Below are 26,535 nucleotides of genomic sequence, written 5' to 3'. Positions count from 1 at the left end.
CCAGTCCAGTGCACCGCAGCCGTATGCCGGCCACGGGTGTGCCTGAGCCTTCCCATACCACTTCTTCCCTCTACAATGCAGCCAGGGAGATGCTCTGACTGGCTTCAGTTAGGCACGTTTGTGAATTCAAAGGACGGACGGCAGAGGGGCATCCTCCAGTGGGCTTTAAGACAGGCAGACTGTGTCTCCCAGCACCTTAAGGGAGTTGATGAGGGCCAGGTTGTTCAGGGTGATGTCGTTGTAGTAGTTCTTGATGTCGGTGAAGGCCTCTTCGTGGCGCTGCATCAGCGTGTTGATCTGGCTGTTCTTCCTCTCCTCCACCTCGTGGATCTCAGTCTTCCTCCGCAGGTCAAGTTCATCCCGAAGCATCTTCATCTTCTTATCGTACTTGGACTCAATCTCTGAAAGGCAGCAGTGCACACGGAAGCTTAGAAGAGGAAGAACAGGTGCCCCTGCAGTTACACAGATGGGGTCTGTGAACAGGGCCCCAGAACACCTTCCCCGGCCAAGACAGGTGCGTAAGGTCTGCTACAGGAGAGCGGGACGGTGCAGGTGGATTGTTCCTGCCGAAGCGCACAGGGGACACATTCAGCACACGCTGCCTTCCTCTGCCAGGGCTCCCAGCAGCTGAGCGTCAGCCAGTGCCGGCGGGCACCAACCACGGCCCGTGTGGCCTTGGAGCAGCCAAAGACGACAAGGCTTTACTGTAAACCAGACCGACTTCTGAAACCGGACAGCCAGGAGGCCTGGAGAAGATGAACCTCCGACGTTGCCGCCAGAGTGACTAACAAATGCCTGCTGGCAGCTGCTGACGTCAGCCAGGAGCAGGTAAGTGAGGGCGCACAGCGTCCTGAGCGTTCGTGGAAGTGAGCGTTCTCTGCATGCCTGGGCGGCTCTGATCCTATGTACCCTGACTGAGCAAGCTCTGGATGTGGCTTACTTCTTGACGGCGGGGGGTTTGGCCCCACGCTGCACAGCGTGAATGGGAGAAACTGACCTCGAACTTGCCTCTCAAAGTCGTTCCGCATCTTAGTGATCTCCTCAGTGTGTTTCTGCAGAGGTGAACATCAGTTATTAGCAAGACACAGAGAAAGAGCCCCCTCCTTTGCACTGACCATACTCCCAACCTCCATGAAACATCCAGCTCAGTAAATCCTGTGCTGCTGGGTTTCCCAAAGAAGCCCAGATAACATGGTTTTGTTACCTCCGTGGTTTCTGGTTCCCCTCTTTTGTATTTAAGAGTCAGAGAGACAGAGACAGAATACAGAGCTTCTATCTGCTGGGATGGTCACTCCACAAGTGCCCATTAACAGCTAGAGCTGGGCCAGGCCAAAGCCAGGAGCCAGTGGTCTCCCATGTGGGTGTGAGGGACCCAGTTACTTAGACCATCACCACTGCCTCTGGGGTCTACATTAGCAAACAGTGGAGTGTGTAGCCAGGGGCAGGTCAGATGTCAAATCCAGGCACTCTGACATGGGACACATTTCTTTCTGTTTTTCTTAAGATGGTACCTTTTTTCTGGAAAAGCAGACAGAGAGAAATTGTCCATATGTCCACTTATTCACTCCCTAAAATGCCTGCAGCAGCTAGGACTGGACTAGGCGAAAACCAGGACACAAGAACTCAATCCAGGTCATCCACACGGAAGGCAGGGACCCAACTACTTGAGCCTCCCAGGATGCACCAGAGCCGGAAGCTGGATGGGAAGCAGAGGACTGTGCCTCAAACCAGGCACTCGGACATGCTACAAGCTGCCGGTGCCCTATGCAGCAGCTTAACCCCTATGGCAAGTACCTGCCCCAACCTCCACTTTTTTTTTTTTAAGATTTATTTATTTGAAAGGCAGAGTTACAGAGAGGCAGAGGCAGAGAGAGAGACAGAGAGACAGAGAGAGACAGAGAGGTCTTTCATCCAATGGTTCACTCCCCAGATGGTGCAATGGCCAGAGCTGCGCCAATCCAAAGCCAGGAGTCAGGAGCTTCTTCTGGGCCTCCCACATGGGTGCAGGGACCCAAGGAGTTGGGCCATCTTCTACTGCTTTCCCAGGCCATAGCAGAGAGCTGGATGGGAAGAGGAGCAGCCAGGACTCAAACCAGCGCCCATGTGGGATGCCAGCACTGCAATCAGCAGCTTTACCCACTACGTCACAGTACCGACCCCTATCCAACCCTCATATCTCTTAAGGCACTTCCTTCAGCTGACTGGGTCACCTCCTACCAAGCTTGAGAGAACACCGGCAGACAAGGCACTGAGCACAGTCCCATCTCTCACACGCTGAAAAGCAGCAGCCTTGTCTGCACAACTGTGGGCTCTCTCCAGGTACCTCATGCAACTCCTGCTACCCTGCCTCACTATTGCTTAGAGCAGCATTCAAAACGTACCACAATAAGCAATTACTGCCAGTTTTTGAGTAAATTTTATTTGTAGAGCAATCTTCTCACTGCTCTGGAAAGGAGAACCCTGATTGTGTAACAGCCTCCTATCTAGGACTCGGGCTGTGCCGACAGCCTCACATCACTCAGCTCACCCAAAACCAAGCCGGAGCTGCAGTGTAACAGCCTCCTATCTAGGACTCGGGCTGTGCCGACAGCCTCACATCACTCAGCTCACCCAAAACCAGAGCCGGAGCGGCCAACACTGCAGTCTTCGCTGTCACTGACGTTTCCTCCAGCTTCTGTCAAGGCTAGGCTATTTCCAGACATGAGACAAGTGTGTTAAGAAATTCTGCTCAATCCAGCAGCCAGGAGCAACCTCGAAAACTGAAGTCAAAGGCAGCTCCTCTCTGCTCAAATTCTCAAAACGCTACTCACGGCCAACTCACTGTGGCTTTTCAGGCCCATGAGCCCTGCGGCTTCCCTTCAACCCTCTCACTCCTCGCTCCTCTGGCCTCTGGGCCCTCCCATGGGCCCAGCCCCTCTCCTGGGCTGTCACCTTCTTCCTTCTGGCTTCTGCCAGACACTGCCTCCTCTGGGAGTGCTTCCCAGAGCCCTCGGACGAAACGGCCGCCTCCCTTCACTCCTGCTCCCCACTCTTGCACCACATTGCTCCTCCAACAGGGCCCACCCCCATCAGCTGAGCCACACCTGTATCTGTCACTCATATTCCATATACTATGCTGTGCATGGTCTCCTCCTTTCTAGATCACCAGCTCCCTAGAATAGGCCTCTTGTTACAGATCAGAGGAGGGCCTGGTACCCAAGGCGCACTCAGCCAATGTGTCTCAGTCTCTACCTAGAAACTTCTAGCATCCCTCAGAGCGACTCAGCCCCAGACTCACTCAAAACTTAACTGTGCAAAAGACAACATGGGTCAAGCTGCTGCTTCCAACACTGGCAACTTCAATGATGGCTTGACTTCATCTGCTCCACTTTTTTTTTTTTTTAAGTAGAAAAGACTTTATTTTAGGGGGAAACAGAAGAGAGGGTGAGGGGCTACAAGAATAGAGGTTGAGCCAGCCCAAGAAAGAGGGCAGGGAGTTTGAAGCCAGGCTCCATTCCCCTCGCTGCTCCACTTCCGATCCAGCTCTCTGCTATGGCCTTAGAAAGCAGTGGAAGATGGCCCAAGTGCTTGAGCCCCTGCACCCACGTGGGAGACCCGGATGAAGTTCTGGGCACCTGGACCAGCCCCAGCCACTGTGGCCAAATGTGGAGTACACCAGTGGATGGAAAACCTCTCTCTCTCTCTCTCTCTCTCTCTCTCTCTCTCTGCCTCTCCTTCTCTGTGTAACTCTTTCAAATAAATAAATAAATCTTAAAAAAAAAAAGGAAATAAAATGCTCATGAGCCCAGCTTGCATGACAAATTGCCGCAGCTGCCCAGATGTTCACATGGTGCATATCTTAGTGCTGGTGTGTGCTTTTCTAAACACGTCTGACGCTGTCTCCTAGGAAAAGTAACTGGGTGTCAGGTGTCAGCAGCACAGGCAAAAGATCCCGAGGTGTACGTCCCTTTGGGGAAGTCAATCTGTTGCTCAGATCTGAGACAGAATTCTGCTGTTGGCCCCCAAATCAGGTTTGACTTACACATTTAAAACAAAGAAATTTTAAATGCAGTACAAAAATGCAGTTTTGACGTCAAAATAGGAACCCTCAGTTGTTTAAAAATCCCGAGTTGAGGCAGCACCAGGCTCGCTGTCACACCCAGGTGGTCTCACACCTACCAGCCGCAGGTTCTTCACCACCACCTCGCTGGCCAGCTCCTGCTCCCTGAGCTCCACCTTCAGCGCCCGCATGTCCTTGCGCAGGGCGCCCTCCTGCGTGCGGTGCTCCTTCTGGGCCAGCTTCATCACCACCGTGCCCTCGGCCTTCATCTCAGTCAGGTTGTTCTGGTGTTCATACAGCAGGTGCTTCACCTTCTGCTTGTACACCTGTGGGGCGGGGGAACAGGCGCTCGTCCACACCACCGCACACAGGAGGCACGGAGCACATACCCGGCTCCCACAATGCTCAGCGGCAAAGCCTGGCCTCAAACAAGTCCGCAAGCCCCCCAGAGCCCATGCTCCTTCTGCGGCATGGAACTTACAGGGCCTCTCCTGCCACTAGAGATGAAGTTTTATGAAAACAAAACAAAACAAAACAAAAGCCAAAAAAAACACCTGCAGGTTCCCAGGATAAAGGACACAAAGGGAATGAGAGAAGATGACAGGGCCCAGCAATCTGCTGGTGGGCACGGCCAGGCCAGCCCCGCTCACCTTGATCTCCACCTGGTGCCGCTCCTCGGCCTCCTCCATCTCCCGGTCCTTGTTCCGCAGCTCAGCCTTCTTCTCCTCCAGCTGCCTCCGTGTGATCTCCCAGAAGGTGTGGATCTTGTCTCGCTCCAGCTGGAAGTAGTTGCGCTCCTCCCGCTCCCGGTCCAGCTCCTCCCGGATGCGGCCAATGTGTTCCTCCACCTGGCAGGCAGAGCTGGGTGAGGGGAGGCTCCCAGCAGGGGCCCACACACAGCAGGGGGCAGGTGGACAGAGAAGGGCAAGGCAGAAGGTGGGAGGGGCCACTCTCAACTAATAAATAAGAGCTAAACGGAAAAGGTGAAGTAGGTGCTAGGAAGGGCCCAGAACGGGATACATGCGGTAAGTGGCAGAATTCTCTTGAATTTGAAAATCATGAAGCGATTATAAGCTTTCATCCATTCCTGGGAATTCATACTGAGGAAACTTCTCAAAAGAAATACAAGAGCTTCTGGATCAAAGATATTTAGCCTCAGCATTATTATAATAGCAAAACTAAACAGATAAATAAAAGTAAATATAAAAGAAGCATGTAAACATGGTCACAAAATAATATTAAGTGAAAGAACATTCACTTTTCAAGGTACAATGTCAGTAAAAGCACAGAAAACCAAAACTGCAAATAGGTCAAAAAAAAAAAAAGTAGGACAGGCTTCAGCTTTCCTGGCATCTCATTCCACTTAAGACTTAGTTATGGGGCTGGCGCTGTGGTGCAGTAGGTTAATTCTCCACCTTCAGCACCAGCATCCCATATGGGCACCGGTTCAAGTCCTGGCTGCTCCTCTTCCAGTCCAGCTCTCTGCTGTGGCCTGGGAAAGCAGTGGAGGATGGCCCAAGTGCTTGAGCCCCTGCACCCATGTGGGAGACCCAGAAGAAGCTCCTGGCTTCAGATCAGCTGAGCTCTGACCATTGCAACCATTTGGGGGAGTAAACCAGTGGATGGAAGATTGATATTGATATCGATATCGCTCTCTCTCTGTAACTCTTGCAAATAAATAAAATAAATCTCTAAAAAAAAAAAAAAAAGGAAAAAAAAAAGAAGACGACTTAGTTCTCTTTCAGGTATAGCCACAGGTCACTTTCTGTAAAGTTTGTTCTCTCCTAAAACCTTGTCCCCGGGGGAAACCACTACATCTTACTTGAAGAGAAAAGGAGGCACAGCACAGAGGACTTCTGCGGGGCAAAGGCCGGGGTCCCTCTGAGGGAGGATGCCACCCCAGAATCTCACAAATGCTTCAGCAAAATGGCACGTGTCACCAGGTCACAGAACAAACAGTTGAAACCAGGGTACCTGGCTGCTCTGTGTGGCTCACAGAGAGTTAGATCTCATCATCAATCAATACTTAGATTTCTTATAAATATCCAGATTTCTAGTTTCTCCTGAAAAATTAGAAAACAGCACTAGAACCCAATAGGCTGCGCACATGCTCAGCAGAGGGGCATGCGTGTCCAGGTGACCCCAGTCCCTGTCCTCACTCCTGGACTGCACAACATGCTGTAAACCAGACCTGTGTCAGGCCTGCTGCGCGGCTGCTCTGTCTCCACAAGGAGCAGAGAGCAGCAACGTCAGGTGCATCCACTCTCCACCCACCAGCCTAACGGACCCGCCCACGCCACCCCTCTGCCTGCACTGCCATGGTCTTCCCGCACATCCCTGGAGCCACCCCTTCGCACTTCAGCTCCGTCATATTTGGGATTATTAACCCTGCCACCCGAGTCCACACAGCACCCTAAGGCCCCACACAGACGCTTACGGGGCAGCGTCCTGCCAACACGGATGCCACAGGACACACCATGTTTGCCACGTGTCCCAATCGGAAGTGAAATTGTAATGACATCATGATGTTCTCTAGCCCTTTACACCAAAATGGACAAGCAGCTTAAAATGCCTCAAAGAAACTACAGACACCACCCCATGCCCAAATAAGCAAGGCAACAACAACAAAGGCAGCCGGCACTGCTCTTCCCTGTTGGAACTTTGTAAAAACAAGGCAGGAGACCAGCGCTGTGGTGCAGGAGGTGAAGCTTCTGCCTGCGACACCAGCACTCCATGTGGGCACGGGTCTGAGTCCCAGCTGCTCATCTCAGGATCCAGCTCCCGGCTACGCCTGGGAAAGCAGTGAAGGATGGCCCAAGTGCTCGGGCCCTGCACCTACGTGGGAGACCCGGAGGAAGCTCCCAGCTCCTGACTTTGGCCTGGCCCAGCCCTGGTGGTGGCCATTTGGGGAGAGAATGAGCAGATGGAAGATATCTCTCTCTTCACTCTCTCTCTCTCTCTCTCTCTCTCTCCCCACCCCCCAATTCTTTCAAATAAATAAATCTTTTAAAAAAACAATGATTAATCAGACTCAGACAATGTGATTGAAGTAAATCATGTTCTGCTTAAAGACTTTCTTCTTGCTATAGTGCTTAATAGGAAATAAAGGAGAATGCTCTATATGTATGTGCTATGGGAACAGTTCTACAAACACCAGCTGCCTGAAAGGGTTACAAAAATAGCATTTAAAAATATTTTCATTTTTTAATTATTTGAGAGAGAGAGTGCTCCCATCCACTGGCTCAGTCTCCAAACGTCCACATCAGCCAGCACAGGGCCAGGAACAGGAGCCCAGTCACTGCACCAGCGCTGCTGCTTCCCAGCCTCTGCACTGCAGGAATCTGACGTCGGAATCCAGGGAGGCTATCAAACCCCAATCCTCTGATGGGGAACACAGGTGCCCTGACCATCAGGCCAAACACCAGCCCCGAAAAGAGCTTTCCTATCAGGAAAACACTTCTTTCCAAATTCCTACCACCCTATTAGAAAGTTGTTAAAGGTGGCTGTGTTGCATGTGAGAAAATACGTCATGCACTGGAGAGCTGTGGCGCTGACAAGCTGTGGACACAGGGGAGGCAGACAGGGAGGCTCAGGAAGCTCACCTGCTCCTTGCTCATGTCCTCTGGAGCGAGTCCATCGACGATCGGGGTGCCTTTGGCTTTGCCTTTCTTCCCTTTCCTTTTGGGAGCCTTTGTTGACAGAAGAGAAGGTGGTTTCCATCTTTGTTGGCAGTCACGTAGGGTGACCGTCAATGCGCCTTCCCCTCTGGGCCGGCTGGCTCGAGTCCCTGCTGCAGAACCTGCACCTCTCCGTCCAGGGCCTTGGGTGCCAGGAAGAGCACTCACGGAGCGTGTTCATCTGCCCCGCCCTCCATCACACAACCACCCTTCGGTACACGTGGCGAAGCCAGAAATGAACGTGCTCTCCTTCGAAAAGGCAGGAACCCATTGCAAACCCACTCACCCCTTGGTATATGCTCATAAAGGAAGACCCCCAGTCCCTCGCTGATGTGGCTGGGTCGGCCATAATGCTCGGTAACCCCCGCGGACAGACGTAGGGAAAACCATCAGTCCTGGCCATCTGGGGGTTCCTTTTCCCAAATAGAAAACTCCACAGAGAACCCGCATCTAGACAGCCTGGGCAGACGGCACCCACTGCGAGTGATCACGCCCGGATCCAACAACTGACAGGGAGGAGAGCAAGGCTTCTTCCCCAAGCCAGGGTGCCCAGGCCACTCGGCCGGACTGAACTTCCACACCCTATCCTGCCTCTCTTACTCCCAACCAACCTCCACGCCACGCGCTTCTGTCTCCACGTCCTGCAAGACTTACTACAAATGTTACATGCAGATTCGAGAGAAAGAAAAACCGCCCACGTTCCCGCAAGCTAGTGACCCTCGGGAGCACTTACTCTGGTGTTTTCCCCCTTGGTTTTCAAGACTAGCAACTAGCATCGTAACTCCTAACGTACTGCGGCCGTCCGCGCAACCCCCCACCCCAAGGGCTTTGGGGGACGACTGGGCGCCACTTCGCGGCCCCGCCGCGCCCCCGGGCCCCGCACGCTCTGCCCCGGGTCCGAGCCCGGAAGTCCTCGCGCGCAGGAGCCCCCGCGAGGCGACACCCCGCTACCCAGCGCTCGAGTCCGGACACCGCGCAAGCCGGGCGGGCCGGGCGGGCTCCAGGAACACCCCAGCGCGCGCAGGGCGCGGGGAAGCGCGGGTCCCTCGGGCGCGCCGGGATCCCCCGCGAACGCGAGGCCGGCACCTCAGACCCGCGGCCGCCTGCGCTGGGACGCCCGCGGGCAGCACCGCCGACGCCGGGCCCCGACGCCCGCCAGTCCTCACCATGGCGCCGGCTGACCGGCCCAGCCGCGACCTCCGCACGAGCGAGCCGCCGCTGAGGCCGCGCCGTCTCCCGGCAACGCCGGGCGAGCGCGCGCCCGCGGGAATCCTCGCAGGAATCCTCGCAGGAATCCTCGCGAGACCGCGCGCCGCCGCCGCCACGGCGGGAGCGCCCGCAGCTTGGCGCGCGGCTCGGGGCCCAGGCGTTTCCGGCGGGGTGCGGGCGGCTGCCTCCCGCGCGTCCGCCCGGAGTGCGGGGCGCGAGAACCAGTGAGCACCCGGGGGCCCAGCACGACCGGATTCAAATTCGCGCCCAGGGTCGGCCCCTGGGGCCCGTTGGCCAGAGCCTCCAGCGTGCCTGGCTCCCAGGTCTGCAGTCCGCAGCGGTTCCCTCCAAAAACCAAATGCGTGGGCGAGTGCTGTGTCAGCCCGCATCTCGACACCCGCATCTCGGGTCGGCTTTCGCGTCCCAGCGCTCCACCTCCCGTCAGCACCCTGGGAGACCCCTCGCACCCACGTCGGAGGCCCCCGTGACCTGCCAGCGCCTGGGCCCTGCACCCACTGAGCAGCTCCCCAACCCCCACCGCTGGTCCTCGGCTCTGCACCCACTGGGAGGCCACAGTGACCTCCCCAGCCTGGGCCCTGCACCCACTGAGCAGCCATAGTGACAGCTCCCCAACCCCCACCGCTGGTCCGGCCACAGCCTGGGCCCTGAACCCACTGGAAAACTGCAGTGACAGCTCCCCAACCCCCACCCCTGGTCCTCGGCCCTGCACCCACTGCGGGGCCACAGTGACAGCCCTGGTGCCTGAGCCCTGCACCCACTGGGAGGCCACAGTGACAGCCCTGATGCCTGGGCCTTGCACCCACTGGGAGGCCACAGTGACAGCCCTGGTGCCTGAGCCCTGCACCCGCTGGGAGGCCACAGTGACCTCCCCAGCCTGGGCCCTGCACCCACTGGGGGGCTGCAGATGACGGCACAAATGTTTGGGACCCTTCACCCATGTGGGAGACACAGATGGAGCTCCTGGCTCCTGGTTCTGCCTGGCCCAGACCTGGCTGTTGTGGCCATTTGGGGAGGGAGCCAGCAGATGGAAGATCTCTCCCTCCCTCTCTTTCTTATTCTCTTTCAAATAAATCTTTAAAAATAAGTAAATTGCTCATTGGATGAGGAAAACCCAGAGACCCTGCCAGAGGCTGCCGGGAAGCCCCGGGGAAAAGGAAAAGCTGTCATTGTCCTTTGCTGATGTCTTGCTCTGAAACTGATAAACATTTCACGAGTGCCCTGCGTCACCAGACGCCTGCCTGTCACGAGCCGGCGCCTGTCGCAAGCACCACGAGCACCACCACGGCTGTCCTTCCTTTCTAAGCACTCGGCATCTTCTCCAGAAGCGTCCCGCAGCAGGTCTTCTTTTGCCACTTGTTTGGGGGATGAGACTTCAGAATCTCATCTCCCTGGAGCGTTGTGACGGGCGTGCAGTATCCAGGTGGGAGAGGAAGACGGCCGGGCACGCCTGGGCCTTGGGACCCGCCAATGGAGGCATCTGAAAGCCACAGGGAGGAGCTCTCTGGTTCACCCACCCAGGCGCTGCTGGGAAAGGAGCAGCAAGCTGGGACCGCACTGACCCGGCTTGCACAGGCCATGGGCTGCGTTTATTTACGGCGTGCCCCAAGGCCTTGCTGAGGTGTGGCTCCGCGGCTGTGCCTGGGCACCCAGCAGCCAGTACTGCTGGCCTCTGGGGGCCTCCTCCCCCAGGGCTGGGAGGGGTGAGGCTGAGCTCCCAGAGGAGCCTTGCCTGGGTGTATGGTGCAGCGGGATAGCACAGGGTACTACTACCAGCATTAGGTACTTCGACAAGCAACTGCTTGTTGCTCTTTGCTGTTTGTCTTAAGATTGATTTTACTGGCCGGCGCCATGGCACAACAGGCTAATCCTCCGCCTAGCGGCGCCGGCACACCGGGTTCTAGTCCCGGTCAGGGTGCCGGATTCTGTCCCAATTGCCCCTCTTCCAGGCCAGCTCTCTGCTATGGCCAGGGAGTGCAGTGGAGGATGGCCCAAGTGCTTGGGCCCTGCACCCCATGGGAGACCAGGAGAAGCACCTGGCTCCTGGCTTTGGATCAGCGCAGTGCGCCGGCCGCAGCGTGCCGGCCGCGGCAGCCATTGGAGGGTGAACCAATGGAAAAGGAAGACCTTTCTCTCTGTCTCTCTCTCACTGTCCACTCTGCCTGTCAAAAATAAATAAATAAAAATTTAAAAAAAGATTGATTTTACTTATTTGAAATACAGAGTTACACAGAGAGGGAGAAATAGAGAATGTGTGGTGATGGCCCCACTCTGGTTCTCCTGCAACCTTTTCCACATGTTTTCTTTCTTTTCTTTTTTTTTTTTTAAGATTTATTTATTTGAGAGGCAGAGTTACAGACAGAGAGAGAGGTCTTCCATGCACTGGTTTACTCCTCAAATGGCCGCAACCAGGGCTGAGCCAGGCCAAAGCCAGGAGCCAGAAGCTTCTTCCCAGTCTCCCACGTGGGTGCAGGGGGCCCAGGACCTTGGCCGTCTTCCACTGCTTTCCCAGGTGCACTAGCAGGGGGCTGGATCAGAAGTGGAGCAGCAGGGACTGGAACCAGCACCCATGTGGGATGCTGACACTGCAGGTGGTGGCTTTACCCATTATGCCACAGTGCCGGCCCCAGGATCCTGATTGTTATTGAACACTTACTTAACAGACCCCATATGCTGGGTGCTTCACGCTGGTTGGTTTTTTGCTGTAGATGTCTGCTTGGGAGCCCTGAATTACACAAACATATTAACAGTAATCCCTTTCAGCAGAGAGGGCAAGAACAGGAGGGTTAGTTCAGGACAGCCTAGACAGGATGTTCATTTGTCACAGACCAGCAGCACAGCTTGGGTCATCAGTACAGATCACAGATGTAACAGCTTAGGGAGCCCTGGCTGCCAACTTGCTGGGCTGCCATAGGGCCCACTGTGACCTGTGCTTTTAAAATGGAATTGGAGTTCAGGTTTTTAGAAAAGAGCCTGTTCTGAACGTGTGTCGCTTAAGACACTTTCATTCAGCATCAAGCTGTGCAGCTCAGAAACCCAGATAAATGGCATCCTAGTTTCCAGCAAAATCCCGGAGCAACCATTAATACCTACAAACCAACCGACCCCTGTGTCGAGTGCTGAGCTCTTCCTAACACAGCCACTTGGTTGTCCAGGTTAGCTGCCTCGGGCCACTGCATCAACTCGCTGGACATTGGTGTCACAAGAATGTTTGCGGCCAGCGCTGTGGTGCAGTGGGTTAACGCCCTGGCCTGAAGTGCCAGCATCCCATATGGGGGCCGGTTCAAGACCTGGCTGCCCTACTTCCTGTCCAGCTCTCTGCTGTGGCCTGGGAAAGCAGTGCAAAAGGGCCCGAATCCTTGGGCCCCTGCACACATGTGGGAGACCCGGAAGAAGCTCCTGGCTCCTGCCTTCAGATCGGTGCAGCTCTGGCCATTTCGGCCAACTGGGGAGTGAACCAGCAGATGGAGGACCTCTCTCTCTCTCTCTCTCTCTCTCTCTCTCCCTCTCTGTGTGTGTGTGTGTGTGTGTAACTCTGACCTCCAAATAATAAATAAAATAAATCTTTTAAAAAAAGAATGTTTAATAAACTAGATTTTCCTTTAGAGGTGAACACTGAAGAATTTACAGATGAAATGATGCACTGAGTATAGAATTTGTTTCAGAACAACCCAGAAGTCAGCTGTGAGTGGGTCATTGTTGAATGAGGGAGATGAGTCGGTTGTGCAATTCTCTCCACTTCAGGTTTGGAAATGATCTTATGAAATGGCTTCTAAGGCCAGACGGCCTGGCCTGCTGGTTACCACCTGGGAAACCTCTGATAAGACCCTTGGTCTTTGTCCGTGTGTCTCATGGGAAGCATTCGTAAGTGATCAGCGTCACCGTTACCACAGCTGCATGACAAGCAGCCCAAAGACCACGTCTGCATGTGCTCTGCTACACAAGGCTGCACCTTGGCCATGACTCAGCACTCCGCACCACTCCTGAGGACGGCTCAGTGGTGGGGTCTGGGACCACCTGCGGGCAGTGAGGCTGAGCCCTCAGGGGCCCCACCAGCCGGAACACAGCAGGTGGCCTCTTGTGTGGCCTGTGAGGTCTGGGTGCTGCAGCAGCTGACATCACCTCTGCCACACCCTGCCCTGACGGCTGCAGCAGGAGCATCCCCGTCCCTGTGCAAGACGAACTTCTGAGCCTCCGTGGCCTCCCGGGGTGGCTGCTGGGCCGCTTATGTCCCCACCACCGGTCCTGCTGCTCAGCGGCTTCCCTGCGACAGAACCCTGCCCCTCGGGGCATCCCTCCGCTTGTCCCAGCGGTCACAAAGTCATTCCAGAGGGCTTTAACCCACAGTCATGTTTTTCTTGGTCTTGTAAACCAAAGGAAAACAGAGTGAAAAGCCACTCTCAGGCTCAAGGCCCGTGGGCTGCTGAGGGTTGGCTGCTGAGGGTTGGCTGCCGGCGGTGCAGCCAGGGCCCTGGCATTACAAAGGGGGATGAAGTTCATGACGCCTGTGCCCTCCACAAGCTGCCTGCATTGAAGTCCACACCCTGGACCCCGCTGCCGGCCATTTCCACCGGGAACAAACTCTTCCTCCCTGATGCTCCTCTGTGGCTTTGTCAAAGTGCAGGGATGAGCAGGACCCAAGCTTCTGAGTCCAGCGCCTGGCTATGCGGCCGTGGGCAGCCTGCCCCGTCCATGTGCAGCTTCTTCATCCGGACGGCCACAGAGGGAGGTGATGGGTGAGGTGGCCGAGGGCACGGGGAGGCGAGGGGGTGAGGTGGGCAAGGATCACTTTGGGAGGCGAGGGGGTAAGGTGGCCGAGGGCACAGGGAGGTGGGGGGTGAAGTGGCCGAGGGCACGGGGGAGGTGAGGGGGTGAGGTGGCCGAGGGCACAGGGAGATGAGGGGGTGAGGTGGCCGAGGGCACGGGGGAGGTGAGGGGGCGAAGTGGCCGAGGGCACAGGGAGGTGAGGGGGTGAAGTGGCCGAGGGCACGGGGGAGGTGAGGGGGTGAGATGGCCGAGGGCACAGGGAGGCGAGGGGGTGAGGTGGGCAAGGATCAATTGGGGAGGCGAGGGGGTGAGATGGCCGAGGGCACGGGGAGGCGAGGGGGTGAGGTGGCCGAGGGCACAGGGAGGTGAGGGGGTGAAGTGGCCGAGGGCACAGGGAGGCGAGGGGGTGAGGTGGGCAAGGATCACTTGGGGAGGTGGGGGGTGAGGTGGCCGAGGGCACGGGGGAGGTGAGGGGGTGAAGTGGCCGAGGGCACAGGGAGGTGAGGGGGTGAGGTGGCCAAGAGCCCGGGGGAGGTGAGGGGGTGAGGTGGCCGAGAGCCCGGGGGAGGCGAGGGGGTGAGGTGGCCGAGAGCCCGGGGGAGGCGAGGGGGTGAGGTGGCCGAGGGCACAGGGAGGCGAGGGGGTGAGGTGGGCAAGGATCACTTGGGGAGGTGGGGGGTGAGGTGGCCGAGGGCCCGGGGGAGGTGAGGGGGTGAGGTGGCCGAGAGCCCGGGGGAGGCGAGGGGGTGAAGTGGCCGAGGGCACAGGGAGGCGAGGGGGTGAGGTGGGCAAGGATCACTTGGGGACGTGGGGGGTGAGGTGGCCGAGGGCACGGGGGAGGCGAGGGGGTGAAGTGGCCGAGGGCACAGGGAGGCGAGGGGGTGAGGTGGCCGAGAGCCCGGGGGAGGTGATCAGTGACAGTGGCCGAGGGCCCCGGGGAGATGATGGAGTGACGGTGGCCCAGAGCTCGGCACAAAGCCTGGTGCGCACTGCGAGCGCTTCGGAGCGCGGCCCACCTCCAGGGTCACGTTTGGAAATGGCACTGGACTGGACCCATCCCGGCGCGCCGGCTCGCCCAGGCCCCGCCCTCCTTCCACGGGGCGCCCTCCCTGCCCTCCCCCAGCCCCTGCCCCTGCAGCCCTCGGCGCTCGCTCCTACCCGGCCTCCCCCGCGAGCCGAGCGCAGCCCCGGGCTCACCGGCTTGGCGCGGCGGCGCCGCTCCGCACCCGCTTTGTGCGGCTTCCGCCTCGAGCCCCGCCAGGTCCCGTCCCCCAGGCGGCGCCCCTGCAGACACCCAGGGGCGAGCAAAGGGGCGTCAGCCGAACGGGAACGCAGGAGCCCGCGAGGCCACAGCCTGGTCCGGGTGGGGTGGGGGCGAGCCGAGGGCCGCAGGCGACGCGGGGCCGACAGGGGGCGCGCGCGGGGCGGGGCGGGGCCGCACCTGTCCGGCGCGGCTGGGGGGGCGATGGGGAGGGGACCCGCGCCCCGGAGCAGCTGCGCGCCCCGCCCCGCGGGCTCCTCCCCGCCGCCGCGGCCCCGGGGCTATTGCCCCGATGCTCTGCGCCCGGAGCCCGGGCCGAGTCGCCGCAGCAGCTGTTGGGGCGCCCGGGCCGGGTGACGCCGCCGCCGCCGCCGCCACCGCCGCCGCCGCCCGTCCCGGACCCTGCAGGCCACATGGAGCCTCCGGAGGGCGCTGGTCCCGGAGGTGAGTGCGAACCCAACCCCGAGACCCCCAAGCCGCCCCTTCCTGGGAGCCAGCCGCAGCCGGCCGCACCCGGGAACCCCAAGATCCTCCGGCAGCTTCTGTTCTCCGCGGAGCCTGTCCCGGAGCTGGGGGGCGGAGGAGCGAGCCCGGCCGGCCAGCTGGGCAGCCGGAAGCACCTCCTGGAGATGGCCCTCGCGCGGGGCCGGGGGGCGCACACACCGCGTCCCCGCCCCCTTGTCTTCGGTCCCTGGTGCATTCCTGGGTGCGGGGCTTAAGAGTTTCGCCCTGAATTCCCTCCCGGCAGAGCCAGGAACCTAGAGGGCGGGGGAGGGGCGTGCCGAGGTTGGACTTTGGGGCCCCAGTAGGCGAGAAAGGGGTGACGCTGCCCGCTTTCTCGCGCGACCGCTTTGTTCGCTCCAGCAGCGACTCCGGGCGGGCCAGCACCGGGAGGCCGCAAGGGGCGTGGGGCTTAGATGGGGTGTGCCTGTGGCGTGGCTTGCGGGAGGCTGCAGGGGTGCGTGAGTGCCCCCTCTCACAGACCCTTGAGGGTTGAGCTGCAACCACTGGTCTCCCCCTCTTGGAATCTGCCCACAGGCAGAGTGGGGGCTGACAGTGGGCGGATAACCCTCGGAAATCCCCCTTCCTCCCACAAGCCTCTCCAGAAATATTTTGGGGGTCCACCGGCCTAGGAATTTGGGTGAACTGTAGACTCCCACACACCTGCCTGGCCAGGCGGGACACTTCCTGGGTTTCCTGGAGGACCCATCCCAGGGACCCAGCAGGTGTCTAGAGGATAGGCCAGCCAGCTAGTCTACTGGCCCCCCAGCAGCTTCCACCCGAGCCCAAAGAGCAGCACCCCACGAGTTGTCTGCAAGCAGTTGGCCCACCTGCCACTTGGGGATGGTGGAGCCCTTGTCACACCCCCACAGCACCAGCAGACACAGCCGCAGCTAGTGGATCTGGGTTTTCAGTCCCAGGCCCTGGATCTTGCCACGCAGCAGGCTTATAGGGATGGGAAGGGGGCAGGTTTGGAGACCAAGGGTTTAGGAAGCTCAGAGCTCTTTCTCAGCTGTGAGGCACGGCAAGCAACTGACCCCGAGGGGCCTGTGTTCCCACAGCTGTCCGTGGAGACAGCACCCCTTCCCCTGCAGGACTGTGGGAGCCCATGTGAGATTAACGAGGTAAGGCATTTTGGGAAAGAGGTGAATGGCCTTTCTCTCCTCCTCTGGGGAAAGAAAGGAGTTCCAGCCACTTAGGGCAGAGGCAGCACGTTGTTTCTGAATCTTGTACCGACTCGGACCTCAGATACCTAATTCACTCTGTGAAAGCAAATGTCTTTCCAGGGTGTCAGTCCCACGCCTGCGGTGGGGCACACGGCAAGAGACAGCAGGACCCCATCCTTCGAGGGCTCACGACCTCACTTCCCTTGGCCATGCTTTCTGGTTTGCACGAGGGCTGGGGATTTCCACTTTGTGGGATCACATATTGGCAACATGACGTCCATTATCTGAGTTCTCACCTGCTTTTGAAAACTATTTTTGAGAGTGAGGAGCACGGGCAAAGCAGAGACAACAGTGTGCCAAGGCCCCTGTGCCACGTCCAGCCCACAGACCCGTGTCCAGGGCTGTGCATCCAGACCGCCACCAACTTCCCTTCAGTAGCTCTAAACTCAGGGATTGTTAAAAAAAAAAAGCATCATTAAAATGTTATTTTTGCACCTGAATTGATAAATAATATTTTTAAAGATTTAATTTATTTGACAGGCAGAGTTACGTAGAGAGGAGAAACAGAGAGGTCTTCTATCCGCTGGCTCACTGCCCAAGTGGTCCGACGGCTGGAGCTGGGCCAGTCTGAAGCCAGGAGCTTCATCTGGGTGCAGGAGTCCAAAGACTTGGGCCATCTTCCATTGCTTTCCCATGCATGTTAGCAGGGAGCTGGATTGGAAGTAGAGCAGCCGGGAATCCAACCAACGCCCATATGGGATGCTGGCGCTGCAGACAGAGGCTTAACCTACTAGGCCACAGCACCGACTCCACTGGCCCCCTCCCCCCTTTTTAAGACTTATTTATTTATTTGAGAGGCAGAGTTACAGAGGGGAACAATAATTTCCTAATATCAAAGTGTAATGACCAAAAAGGTGTGACACATGCTCTCCTGTGCCTTGGGATAAGGCCGGGCGACGTCCACGGCCCTGCCCTCGGGAGGCATCCCAGCACCCTTAGTGTGCAGGACGGAGGACCTGGCTTCAAGGTCGAGGTCAAGAGTACTGGGGAACTGGAGTACAGTGTCCCCCCGCCATGACCATCTCTCCCTCCCAGTAGCCACTTGGCCTTTGTGCACTCAGTTCATTAATTCACTTGTTGGTTCACACGGTGGTCTGTGTGGAGTGCCTCCCTCAGCTCAGGGCAGGGCCCTGACAGTACTGCAGGGAACCTGAGATTCGGGCCAACTTTTCCAGTCACGAATGTGCTAGAAAATAGGTCACCGGCAAAGCACAAGGTATCAGCAGTCAGCCCCGGGGGAGCCTGGAGGGGCAGGACTGTGGGGTCCCAACTCCTGTCTCCACCCAGAGATCAGAGAGGCAGCACCCCCTGCAGGGGCCTGAGTGCCCCGTAAAGGTTGTGCTGGGCTGGAAGCCAGGACAGTGCTGGGACTCCGTGCCGGGGACCTTCTTGGGGCATCATACACTTCCTTATCTCTGCCTTGTCCGGGGAGACACCTCCATGCTACGACGGAGCCAGGGTGCCAGCACCCACGCCCCTACTGCAAGCCTGCTGTGACATCCTAGGAAGAGCAGCAGCTCTCCCCAGTGAGGATCCTGTTTCTTCCTCCTACCAGAGCATGTCCATAGGGTGTAAACGGACCTGACGGTTCTCAGTGCAGCCTCTTGTGGGGCCTGGGAATAATCCATCCCACACATACTCACTGTGCACCTACTGTGTTCCAGGTCCCAGCATGGGAGCTAGGAACTGCACACCTCTCATACCCAATCCCAGCCTTCCCTGGGGCTGAGCCTGGTACCTGGCACACAGCACATTCTCCCTCTGGCTTTTCCCATCAGCTCAAGCCACAGTCATCCTTTGCTTCCACGAGACTTGTTTTTTAGCTGAGATCTAATTCATGTCTCATTACATTCACCCTTGCAAATCAGACAATGCAGACTTTTTACTGTATTTACAAAGGTATGCAGTCATCACCACATTTCTAGAATATCTTCCACTACCCTCCAAAAAGCCTGTACATGCTTATCACCCCCACCCCACAGAACTTGGCAATCAGTAATCTAGTATGGACCTGCCTACTTGGGACTTCCTGTGGAATGAAATTATACAGTACTGTGGTCTTTTGTGACTGCTTGCACCCACCATGCTGTCTTCAAGGCCCATGCATGTTGTCACACATGTCAGTACTTTATTCCTTTCATGTTGAGTCACCTCCTGCTGTGTAGTTAAACCAGCTTGTATTAACCCACTGGTCCCAGTGCCACGTTGGGCTGCTTTTCATCCTTGTGTGGATGCCTAGGAGAACTGCTGGGTCACGCGCTAACTCCAGGTCTACTTGTTTTTTTGTTTTTTTGTTTTTTTTTTTATTTTTGACAGATAGAGTTAGACAGTGAGAGAGAGAGAGAGAGAGAAAGGTCTTCCTTCCGTTGGTTCACCCCCCAAATGGCCGCTACGGCCGGAGCTACACTGATCTGAAGCCAGCAGCCAGATGCTTATTCCTGGTCTCCTATGCGGGTGCAGGGGCCCAAGCACTTGGGCCATCCTCCACTGCCTTCCCAGGCCACAGCAGATAGCTGGACTGGAAGAAGAGCAACCAGGACTAGAACCCGGCGCCCATATGGGATGCCGGCACTGCAGGCGGAGGATTAACAGAGTGAGCCACGGTGCCGGCCCCAGTCCACTCACTTTCTACACAGTGGCTGCACCACTGTACACGCCCTTCCCAGGGACTCAGGCCTGGCATTCAATCTCCTGTTTCCGCATTCTTCCAGCCAAAAGATTAACGTTCCTGATGGCAAAAGCAGCACTATCTAAGTTTTCCTTCTCCCTGCAGCCTTGACACTGGCCAGGGCTTTACAGAATTTAGATTTACAGAATACAGACCAGATCACTGCCACAGGGAGATGGGAAATCATCAACACTAGACACCTGCTGGCTTCAGGCACTCAGGGGCACCAACCTCCATCAACTTAGGGTACTGTTGGGGCAGCGGTTACTATTTCACAGGGAAATGTGAAAGGCTCTGCCTCCCAGGGCTTCAGCAGGGCCCCAGGGATCCAGGGTGCACAGGAAGGTTGCTGGTGTTCCAAGCGCCCCTCCCCACTGCAAGACAGTGACGGAGCTTTGTGGGGTCCTGCTCTCGGGCCCCTATCTCTGCACCCACAGCAGGAGACCAGCATGTGTGAGGAAGGTAGGGGCGGTACCTAGACTTCTCCCCTCCCACTCAGACCCTGTCCTCATCTGCCTCACCATAAACACACGTAAATGCTTTTCCACACGGCTTCCTCAGGGCAGAAGTCACAGTCCTGACACAGCCCCAGGGAACTGTGCACACCCCTGCCCATCTTCTCTCCTGCCATCACCAGCCCTTGCTGTTTGCCGGGCCCCCACTGCCCCCTCAGGACGGTTACACAACCTCCTCAGTCTCAGGTCCTCCCTGACAGCTTCCCAGGGTGGGAGAGCAGCCCCCACCGCCCCCACATCACCGTATGGGCCCTATCCCAGACACTGAGCACTTGGAAGTCTCTCTGTTGGAGGATGAACGAGGTTTAGTAGAGACCCTACCTCTGGCCTGCCTTCTTTAAACCAGTTAGGGGATTTCTGGATTTCTTCTCCCTCTGCTGAGCCCCTGGCTCCCAGACTCATGCCACGAGCCAGGTCAGGGGCTGGCAGGTGGCAGGCGACAGCCTGGATTCCAATCCCTAGCCAGCCCCCTGTGCTGTGCTCCTGGGAGAGGTGCGACTCTGAGACTCATTTTCTTTTCAAGATTTATTTATTTATTTGAAAGAGTTGCAGAGAGAGAGGAGAGACAAAGAGAGAGAGAGGTCTTCCATCCACTGGTTCACTCCCCAGTTGGCCACAACAGCTGGAGCTGTGCCGATCCCAAGCCAGGAGCTTCTTCTGGGTCTCCCACATGGGTGCAGGCCCAAGGACTTGGGCCATCTACCACTGCCTTCCCAGGCCATAGCAGAGAGCTGGATTGGAAGTGGAGCAGCTGGGATTCAAACTGGCACCCATATGGGATGCCAGCACTGCAGGCAGCAGCTTCACCCGCTGCGCCACAGCACCAGCCCCATGGGACTCACTTTCCTCCCCTCTGAAGACTACTCAAGCGTCCTTTCTGTCTGGTTGTGAGGAGGAAGCTGGTTGACTGACTTAAGTACTGAGACTGGGGATACACAAAGTAAAATACTCGTTACTGTCAGCCCAGGGGAGCTCAGCTTCCACAGAGGCTGCTCCCTGAAGAACTGCTTCCGCCCAGGTCGCCTCGATTCTGGAGGCTGTCAGGAGTGGGGGGGGGTCCCTCAGACAAAGGGGATCAGAGGTGGAGACGAGGACCAAGGGCCAGCCAGGGTCCTCCTGCTCAGAGAAAGGGCGCATGTGCTGGGCCTGTAAGCCTGGGCAAGCAGTGTCTCTGGCCTCCCCCAAGGCAGGAACTGCCAGCAAGTTCGGCACCTCAGTTTCCCTACTTCTTCCCTCTCAGGTCTGGGCTGGCCATGCCTCAGGGGACAGCGCCTGCTCCAACCTCTGCTCTGCTCCCATCCCGTGTGGCCACTCCAGGCCAACAGCAGCACCTCCCTGAGTCTGCCAGCTCGGTCAGGGTCACACCTGCCATGGACCCAGGCTTAGCTCTGAGATGTGTGGAAGCATTTTTGAACTGCAGTAATGGCACAGGCCTGTGAGACCCAAGTCACCCACCTGCACCCTCAAGGAGGGGAACCTGGGGCTTCTGGGCAAGTGACGCAGGCATTCGTCCCCCTGCTGCCTGGTGACGGAAGGCCCCTGGTCCCCACCCCACCCCTTTGCCCTCTGCACAGGAGGTGTCCTTGCTGGGCTGGGGGTGGTGGTGTAATTTTACCTTTCGAGGATGCTAAGAAACCACATTCCAGACGCCGGCGGAGAGACAGAAATTGGATCCTCCGTACCCGTCCAGCCTGGCCAGTCCTCAGGCCTGAGCCGGGACCACGCAATGACACAGCACTCGGCCCCAGGGACAGGAGGTGTGGAGCAGGTGGTCCTCATGCAGCCAGCTCTGCAGCCGTGCCTCCATTTCCTTACCAGCCGGGAACTCACTACAGACCACGGGTCCCCCCTGGCGGCTCCCAGGCCGCTGCCCAGTGTCACCAGGGGGCAGGCAGCTGGCAGTGCTGAGAGCCCTGGCTGAGGCTGCTGCTTGCTTGTTCACACCCAGCAGCTCCTGGCGTTTAACACTCAGGACTGCCAGAAATACCCACAAGGGGCCTCCGGCAGCCACAGGGAGGCAATGCTGACGTGAGCCGGGAGGGAAGTCACTCCTGTGAGCGCACGCTGAGACTACTCACTCTGGGGTGCAAAAAGGTACAGCGGCCCCTCTTGTGCAGGGCCCAGCTGAGGGAAGCAAGGTATCTGGGAAGGGGCCTGGGGGCCACAGTGGGGACCAGGGAAGGGGTGGGAAGCTGGCCACCTTGATGCTTCCCTGGGTCAGGAGGAAAGTGCACCTAGGGGGTTTGTCTGCCTCTAACAGGGCTGGAGAGAGGCGGCTGCTGGGACGACAGCAGCTGTGACGGGGTGAGGGGCAGCCATGCTCAGTCTAGACTAACAGGGCGCCAGGCAGAGGCGGCTGCTGGGGCGCCAGCGGCTGTGAGGGGGTGAGGGGGCAGCCACGCTGGGCCTGGAGCGCCTGCAGGAGCTGGCGGGTGTGTGCAGGGATGGACTTCACACTCCAGAACAACTGAGGTGCTGGGCCCAGGCAAGTACCAGGTGTGGCTGGTGCCGAGGCGGTACAGCCTCCTCCCAGGCAGGTCCCTCAGGAGCCTCCCGCTCTCACACCACAGAAAAGTTGCTAAATATAAAAAACAGGCAGTTGCATTTTTGAAGTTACAGAGAAATGCTGGAAAACATTTGCTCAGATGTGAGGTGGGGTTGGCAGAGAGCAATCACAGAATGGAAAGGCTGCCACTTCTGTCTGCTTTATAGCCTGAGAATGTGGGATCTTGAATTCAAATACAGCAGCATGGGTTTCTAATAGGAGGAGTCCACAGAGAGGCAGGCACGACCTCCTTTGGGTCCTGGGCCAGACCCAAAGTTAGAAACAGGACAGTGGAGGCTCTGGCTGAAGGACCATCGTAGCATTCCCACACCCTGAGCTGCATGGCGTCTAGTGCTAACTCTGGACCTCTCCCTTCCTCACCCACAGGGAGGAGGCTGGGGCCTGAGGGGAGGGGCAGCCTCCACAGAGGAGCCTCCCTGGCCTGGTCTGAGGCCCTGCCGCTGGCCACCCACTGCTTACAGCCCAGAGTCACAGGTCACCGTGGTACCAACCTCTCTGGCTGCATCCTGGGTGGGGTGTGGGAATCCCAGCATGTCTACAGCTGACAATGCATTTTGGTCACAGAGACTGTTAAAGAGGTCGAGGTGCCCCGGGCCACCCTGGATGTCCCAGGCCATGAGATGGGAGACAGCTGCCACACACCTGTGACCGAAGAGGAGGGCGGCATCCCAATACCAGCACCAGGGCTCCTGCAGGTCACAGAGAGGAGGCGTAAGTATCGCCAGCCTGCGCAACGCACTCTGTGGGACCCTGCGCTCCTCTCAGCCTGGGGTGTGGAGGGCAGAAGACGGCATGGAAAAGGGGTCTGCATCCAGTGCCGAGCCGAGCTTTTGCAGCTGCGGCACCATCTCTGGGACGGAAGACCCCAGAAGGCTTTCCAGCCTCGAGGGCTGAGCAGACCTTCTGGGACCGAGTCTGTCCCAGGCTTGGCCTGACTGTGCTGGGGCTGGGCTCCACAGAAAGCTCTGGCGAGTGCGTGGGCCTCATGGAAGAGGCAGTACACTTTCCCAGGCCTCCCAGGGCTGTGAGTGGCCTCAAGGGGAGGGACTAAGGGTGACAGTGCTCCCTGTGCCTCCAGAGCCCCTGAGCAGCGTGTCTTCTCTGGAGGTCCACTTTGACCTCCTGGACCTCACCGAACTGACCGACATGTCCGACCAGGAGCTGGCTGAGGTTTTTGCTGACTCGGATGACGAGAACCTGACCAATGACTCCCCAGCAGGTGAGGATGGCATCAGAACATGGCAGGTGGGGTGGGGGGAGTCCTGGGGCTGCTGCTCCCCCAGATCCCTATTTCTGAAAATAATCTCACCTCAAATATGTAATGAGTATGTAACCACTGCACCCCTTCATTCACTGTTTAGCAGTTTCTATGCCTATTAGCCAAACTTCAAGGAATTTCTGTCACAGGTACCTCCCCTTTGTTTTCCTCATGAGCAACAAAAAGCCAAAGCTACTGTCCCACTGAAAGCAAAAATGACTACAAATCACATTAGGTGAAGCACCAAGACGGGGGTGGGAGCAGCTGCCCAGCTCACTGCCTTGTCACCTCCAGTTCCCAAGACACCAAGGGCTTCAGACCGCAAGGCAGCAAGTGTCCAGCCTCACAGCACAAGTGGGGACGCAGTGGTGTGTCCTTTAGTCTCTCTGACCATGGGCAGCAAAGGGCATCAACAAGACATCTGCCCACCTCAGCAGAGGAGCTGAACACACACACACACACCCCTTCAGAATAGAAGCACCCAACCGAACATCTGTCCACCTCAGCAGAGGAGCTGAACGCTGCCCCTACCCACCCCGCCACAACCTTCAGAAGTCAGGCCTGGCCTCTGCTTTCCCCACCCCAAGGCCCAGGATAGAACCTGCACCACCCCATCCCCCATCCTGCCAGCTGGGGCCCCATTAAAGGCAGCAGCCCCCACTGTGAATCCCCATCATGGAAGGACTTCTCACAGGGTCCCTGGAGGTCAGAGGGTGGGGATGGGGACAGCCTGTCAGTCCCTGGGGTGCTGTGGGCTCCCAGCGATGACAGTGGCCCTTGTTAGGGGGATGAGTTAGCCCCACAGCTTACCTCCAGTCCAAGCCACTGCCTAGACCCAAGCTGGTTCCCACCAGGCTTTGCTTGTACAGACAGGTACAACAGCCTGCATAGGAGATGTGTGCTGGGCTAGGGCCAGCCTGTGGCTGCTGTGGCTGGGAGTGGAGCTGGGAGACTTTGAACCCAATCTACCCCAAACTCCAGCCCAGGGAGCCTGCACCCTGGAGAAGCTTAGACTCCTGGTGGGGCAGAGGCTAGGTGAGACCTGCAGGGCCTGAGGGAGCAGCTGGCCACACTGGGCCACCACGAGGCTTTGGAGAGGCCACACCAGGGTCACTGCCACACCAAACTGGAGGAGCCAGGCAGCAGGATGGGTGACTCCCGAAGACATGAGAAAAGCCCTGCCCAGGGCCGTGAAGCCACCATCTCTGTGGGTGGCCCCCAACATGCACAGCAGACCTCAGAAGTGCTTGTGTGCACATCTAGCACTCAGGACACAGGAGGCCCGGGTGACATGCCAGACACCACAGTACCCCCCGCCCCCAACAATCTACCACAGCCTGGGCTGACTTCTGCGTCCCCTGCCCCTGCCAGGTCTGCACCCACTACCCCGTGCCAGCTGCCTGCGCTCCCCCTCTTGGACGAGGGCAAGGGCAGAGCAAAACCGCGAGAAGCAGCCCCTTGGCGACCCGGAGCGGCAGGCGGCAATCGTGGACACGTTTCTCACCATAGAGAGGCCGAAGGAGGACTAAGCTGTCCCCAGGTGTCCCAGAGCTGCTACAAGGGTGGGACCAGACCACCACTGCAACGGCAAACCCCAACAGTTGTGGACACACTGCTCTCCCCATGAGGCTCCAGCCATCACCTCCTGACAGCAGGTCAGGGCCAAGGGTGCCACCACAGGAGGCCCACCGGGTCTGCAGGGCACAGCCTTGGCCCATTCCCTTGGGGACACAGTGGGCCCCAGCACAAGCACAGCCCGAGGGCCTTGCATCACGCTTGTTCCTGAGCCCTGGAGCAGGGACAGAAATGCCATGGAGTCACTGCCAAGGAATCGAACAAGTGGATGATGGTGGCCTGGGCCTTCCAGAAACTTCCATGTGTAGGATCATTGCTCCCGTTAGAAGATTCATGTGTAGGCTCAAGATGAGGGGGACCTGAGCCTTTGGGAGCTGCTCCAAGAAATCCTTGGCGGGTCTCCACTCAGAGCTTCCCCGAGTTGGCAGTGGCTACCGGAACGCTTTGCTGTCTGGCATGTGTATAAGGGGTCAGTCCCCAAATTTCCACCTCGATTTCAACTCTGCCTCCTTCCTCTGCCCATGGGAGATACTGTTGGCACCAGGGTCTCCTCCCCAGGCCCCTTCTAAGACCTGCACTCACTTCTCTTGGTTGGCCCATTGCTTCAGCTCAGAACACCGAAAGTTGCCAGACAGCCTCAGAACCTCAGAAACGCCTCCCTCTCCTGCATCCCACACAAGGGTGCATACTTGGGTCTGTTCTCCACATCCCCACTGCCCAGGTCGTGCCCACCCAAGGCCATCAGACACACTTGGCAGGCCTCATCTGGGAGGGTCTCTACCCTAGGAGCAGCCCAGGAAGGAACAGGGGAGGCAGGGCTGAGATGGGAACTTCAGGGGCACCCAGGTCAGTGGATCCTGAAGGACACAGAGCAGGCTTCTGGCCAGACAGCAAAGTCAGAGTGGCTTCAAACTAAAAGTTCAAGCTTGCTTCCCAAGCCAACCTGCCCTGCCCTGTTCCCCCACTGAAATACTCTGACTAGGAAAACAGGGTCCTCCCCTTCATCTTCACTGGACTTCTGGGGAGAGATGCCCTAGGCATGCATGGGGCTCCTGCTGCGTGCGGAGGACTTTGGGACTCTCCCCAGAAGGCACAATCAAGTCTCCCAAGATGAAAACTGCCCCTGGTTTCCACCCCACACGGCGGAACATCCCTGCCTACCCCCACCTAGCAGGCTCCCTCTCCTGTGCCATCCCTCCTGCTCTTGCTCCCAAACAGCTCATTTACAGGTGGGATTAAAGCATCAACCCCCTCA

General features: G+C 57.8%; 2 protein-coding genes across 2 annotated transcripts in view; one reads left to right on the top strand and one right to left on the bottom strand.

The window, feature by feature from the left end:
* Positions 1-8,958, bottom strand: part of GAS8 (growth arrest specific 8) — a 17,281-nt gene extending 8,323 nt beyond the window's left edge. The window contains exons 1-6 of the mRNA XM_062176100.1: positions 8,883-8,958; positions 7,642-7,728; positions 4,690-4,887; positions 4,159-4,365; positions 998-1,052; positions 196-401 (exon numbers count right to left, since the gene is read on the bottom strand). Coding sequence (XP_062032084.1) covers positions 196-401; positions 998-1,052; positions 4,159-4,365; positions 4,690-4,887; positions 7,642-7,728; positions 8,883-8,885 — 756 coding nt within the window. The 5' untranslated portion in view covers positions 8,886-8,958. The remainder of the gene's footprint in view (positions 1-195; positions 402-997; positions 1,053-4,158; positions 4,366-4,689; positions 4,888-7,641; positions 7,729-8,882) is intronic.
* Positions 8,884-26,535, top strand: DBNDD1 (dysbindin domain containing 1). The gene is given in 7 exon segments (XM_062176059.1): positions 8,884-9,149; positions 9,197-9,333; positions 15,205-15,320; positions 15,322-15,415; positions 23,012-23,158; positions 23,526-23,666; positions 25,077-26,535. Coding segments are annotated over 7 exon segments (1,059 nt in total). The 3' UTR covers positions 25,235-26,535.

Source organism: Lepus europaeus, chromosome 19 (genome assembly GCF_033115175.1).
Source record: "Lepus europaeus isolate LE1 chromosome 19, mLepTim1.pri, whole genome shotgun sequence".
Lineage (NCBI taxonomy): Eukaryota > Metazoa > Chordata > Mammalia > Lagomorpha > Leporidae > Lepus > Lepus europaeus.
The sequence above is the reverse complement of the archived record's forward strand: the minus strand, read 5'-3'. Positions and strand labels throughout refer to the sequence as shown.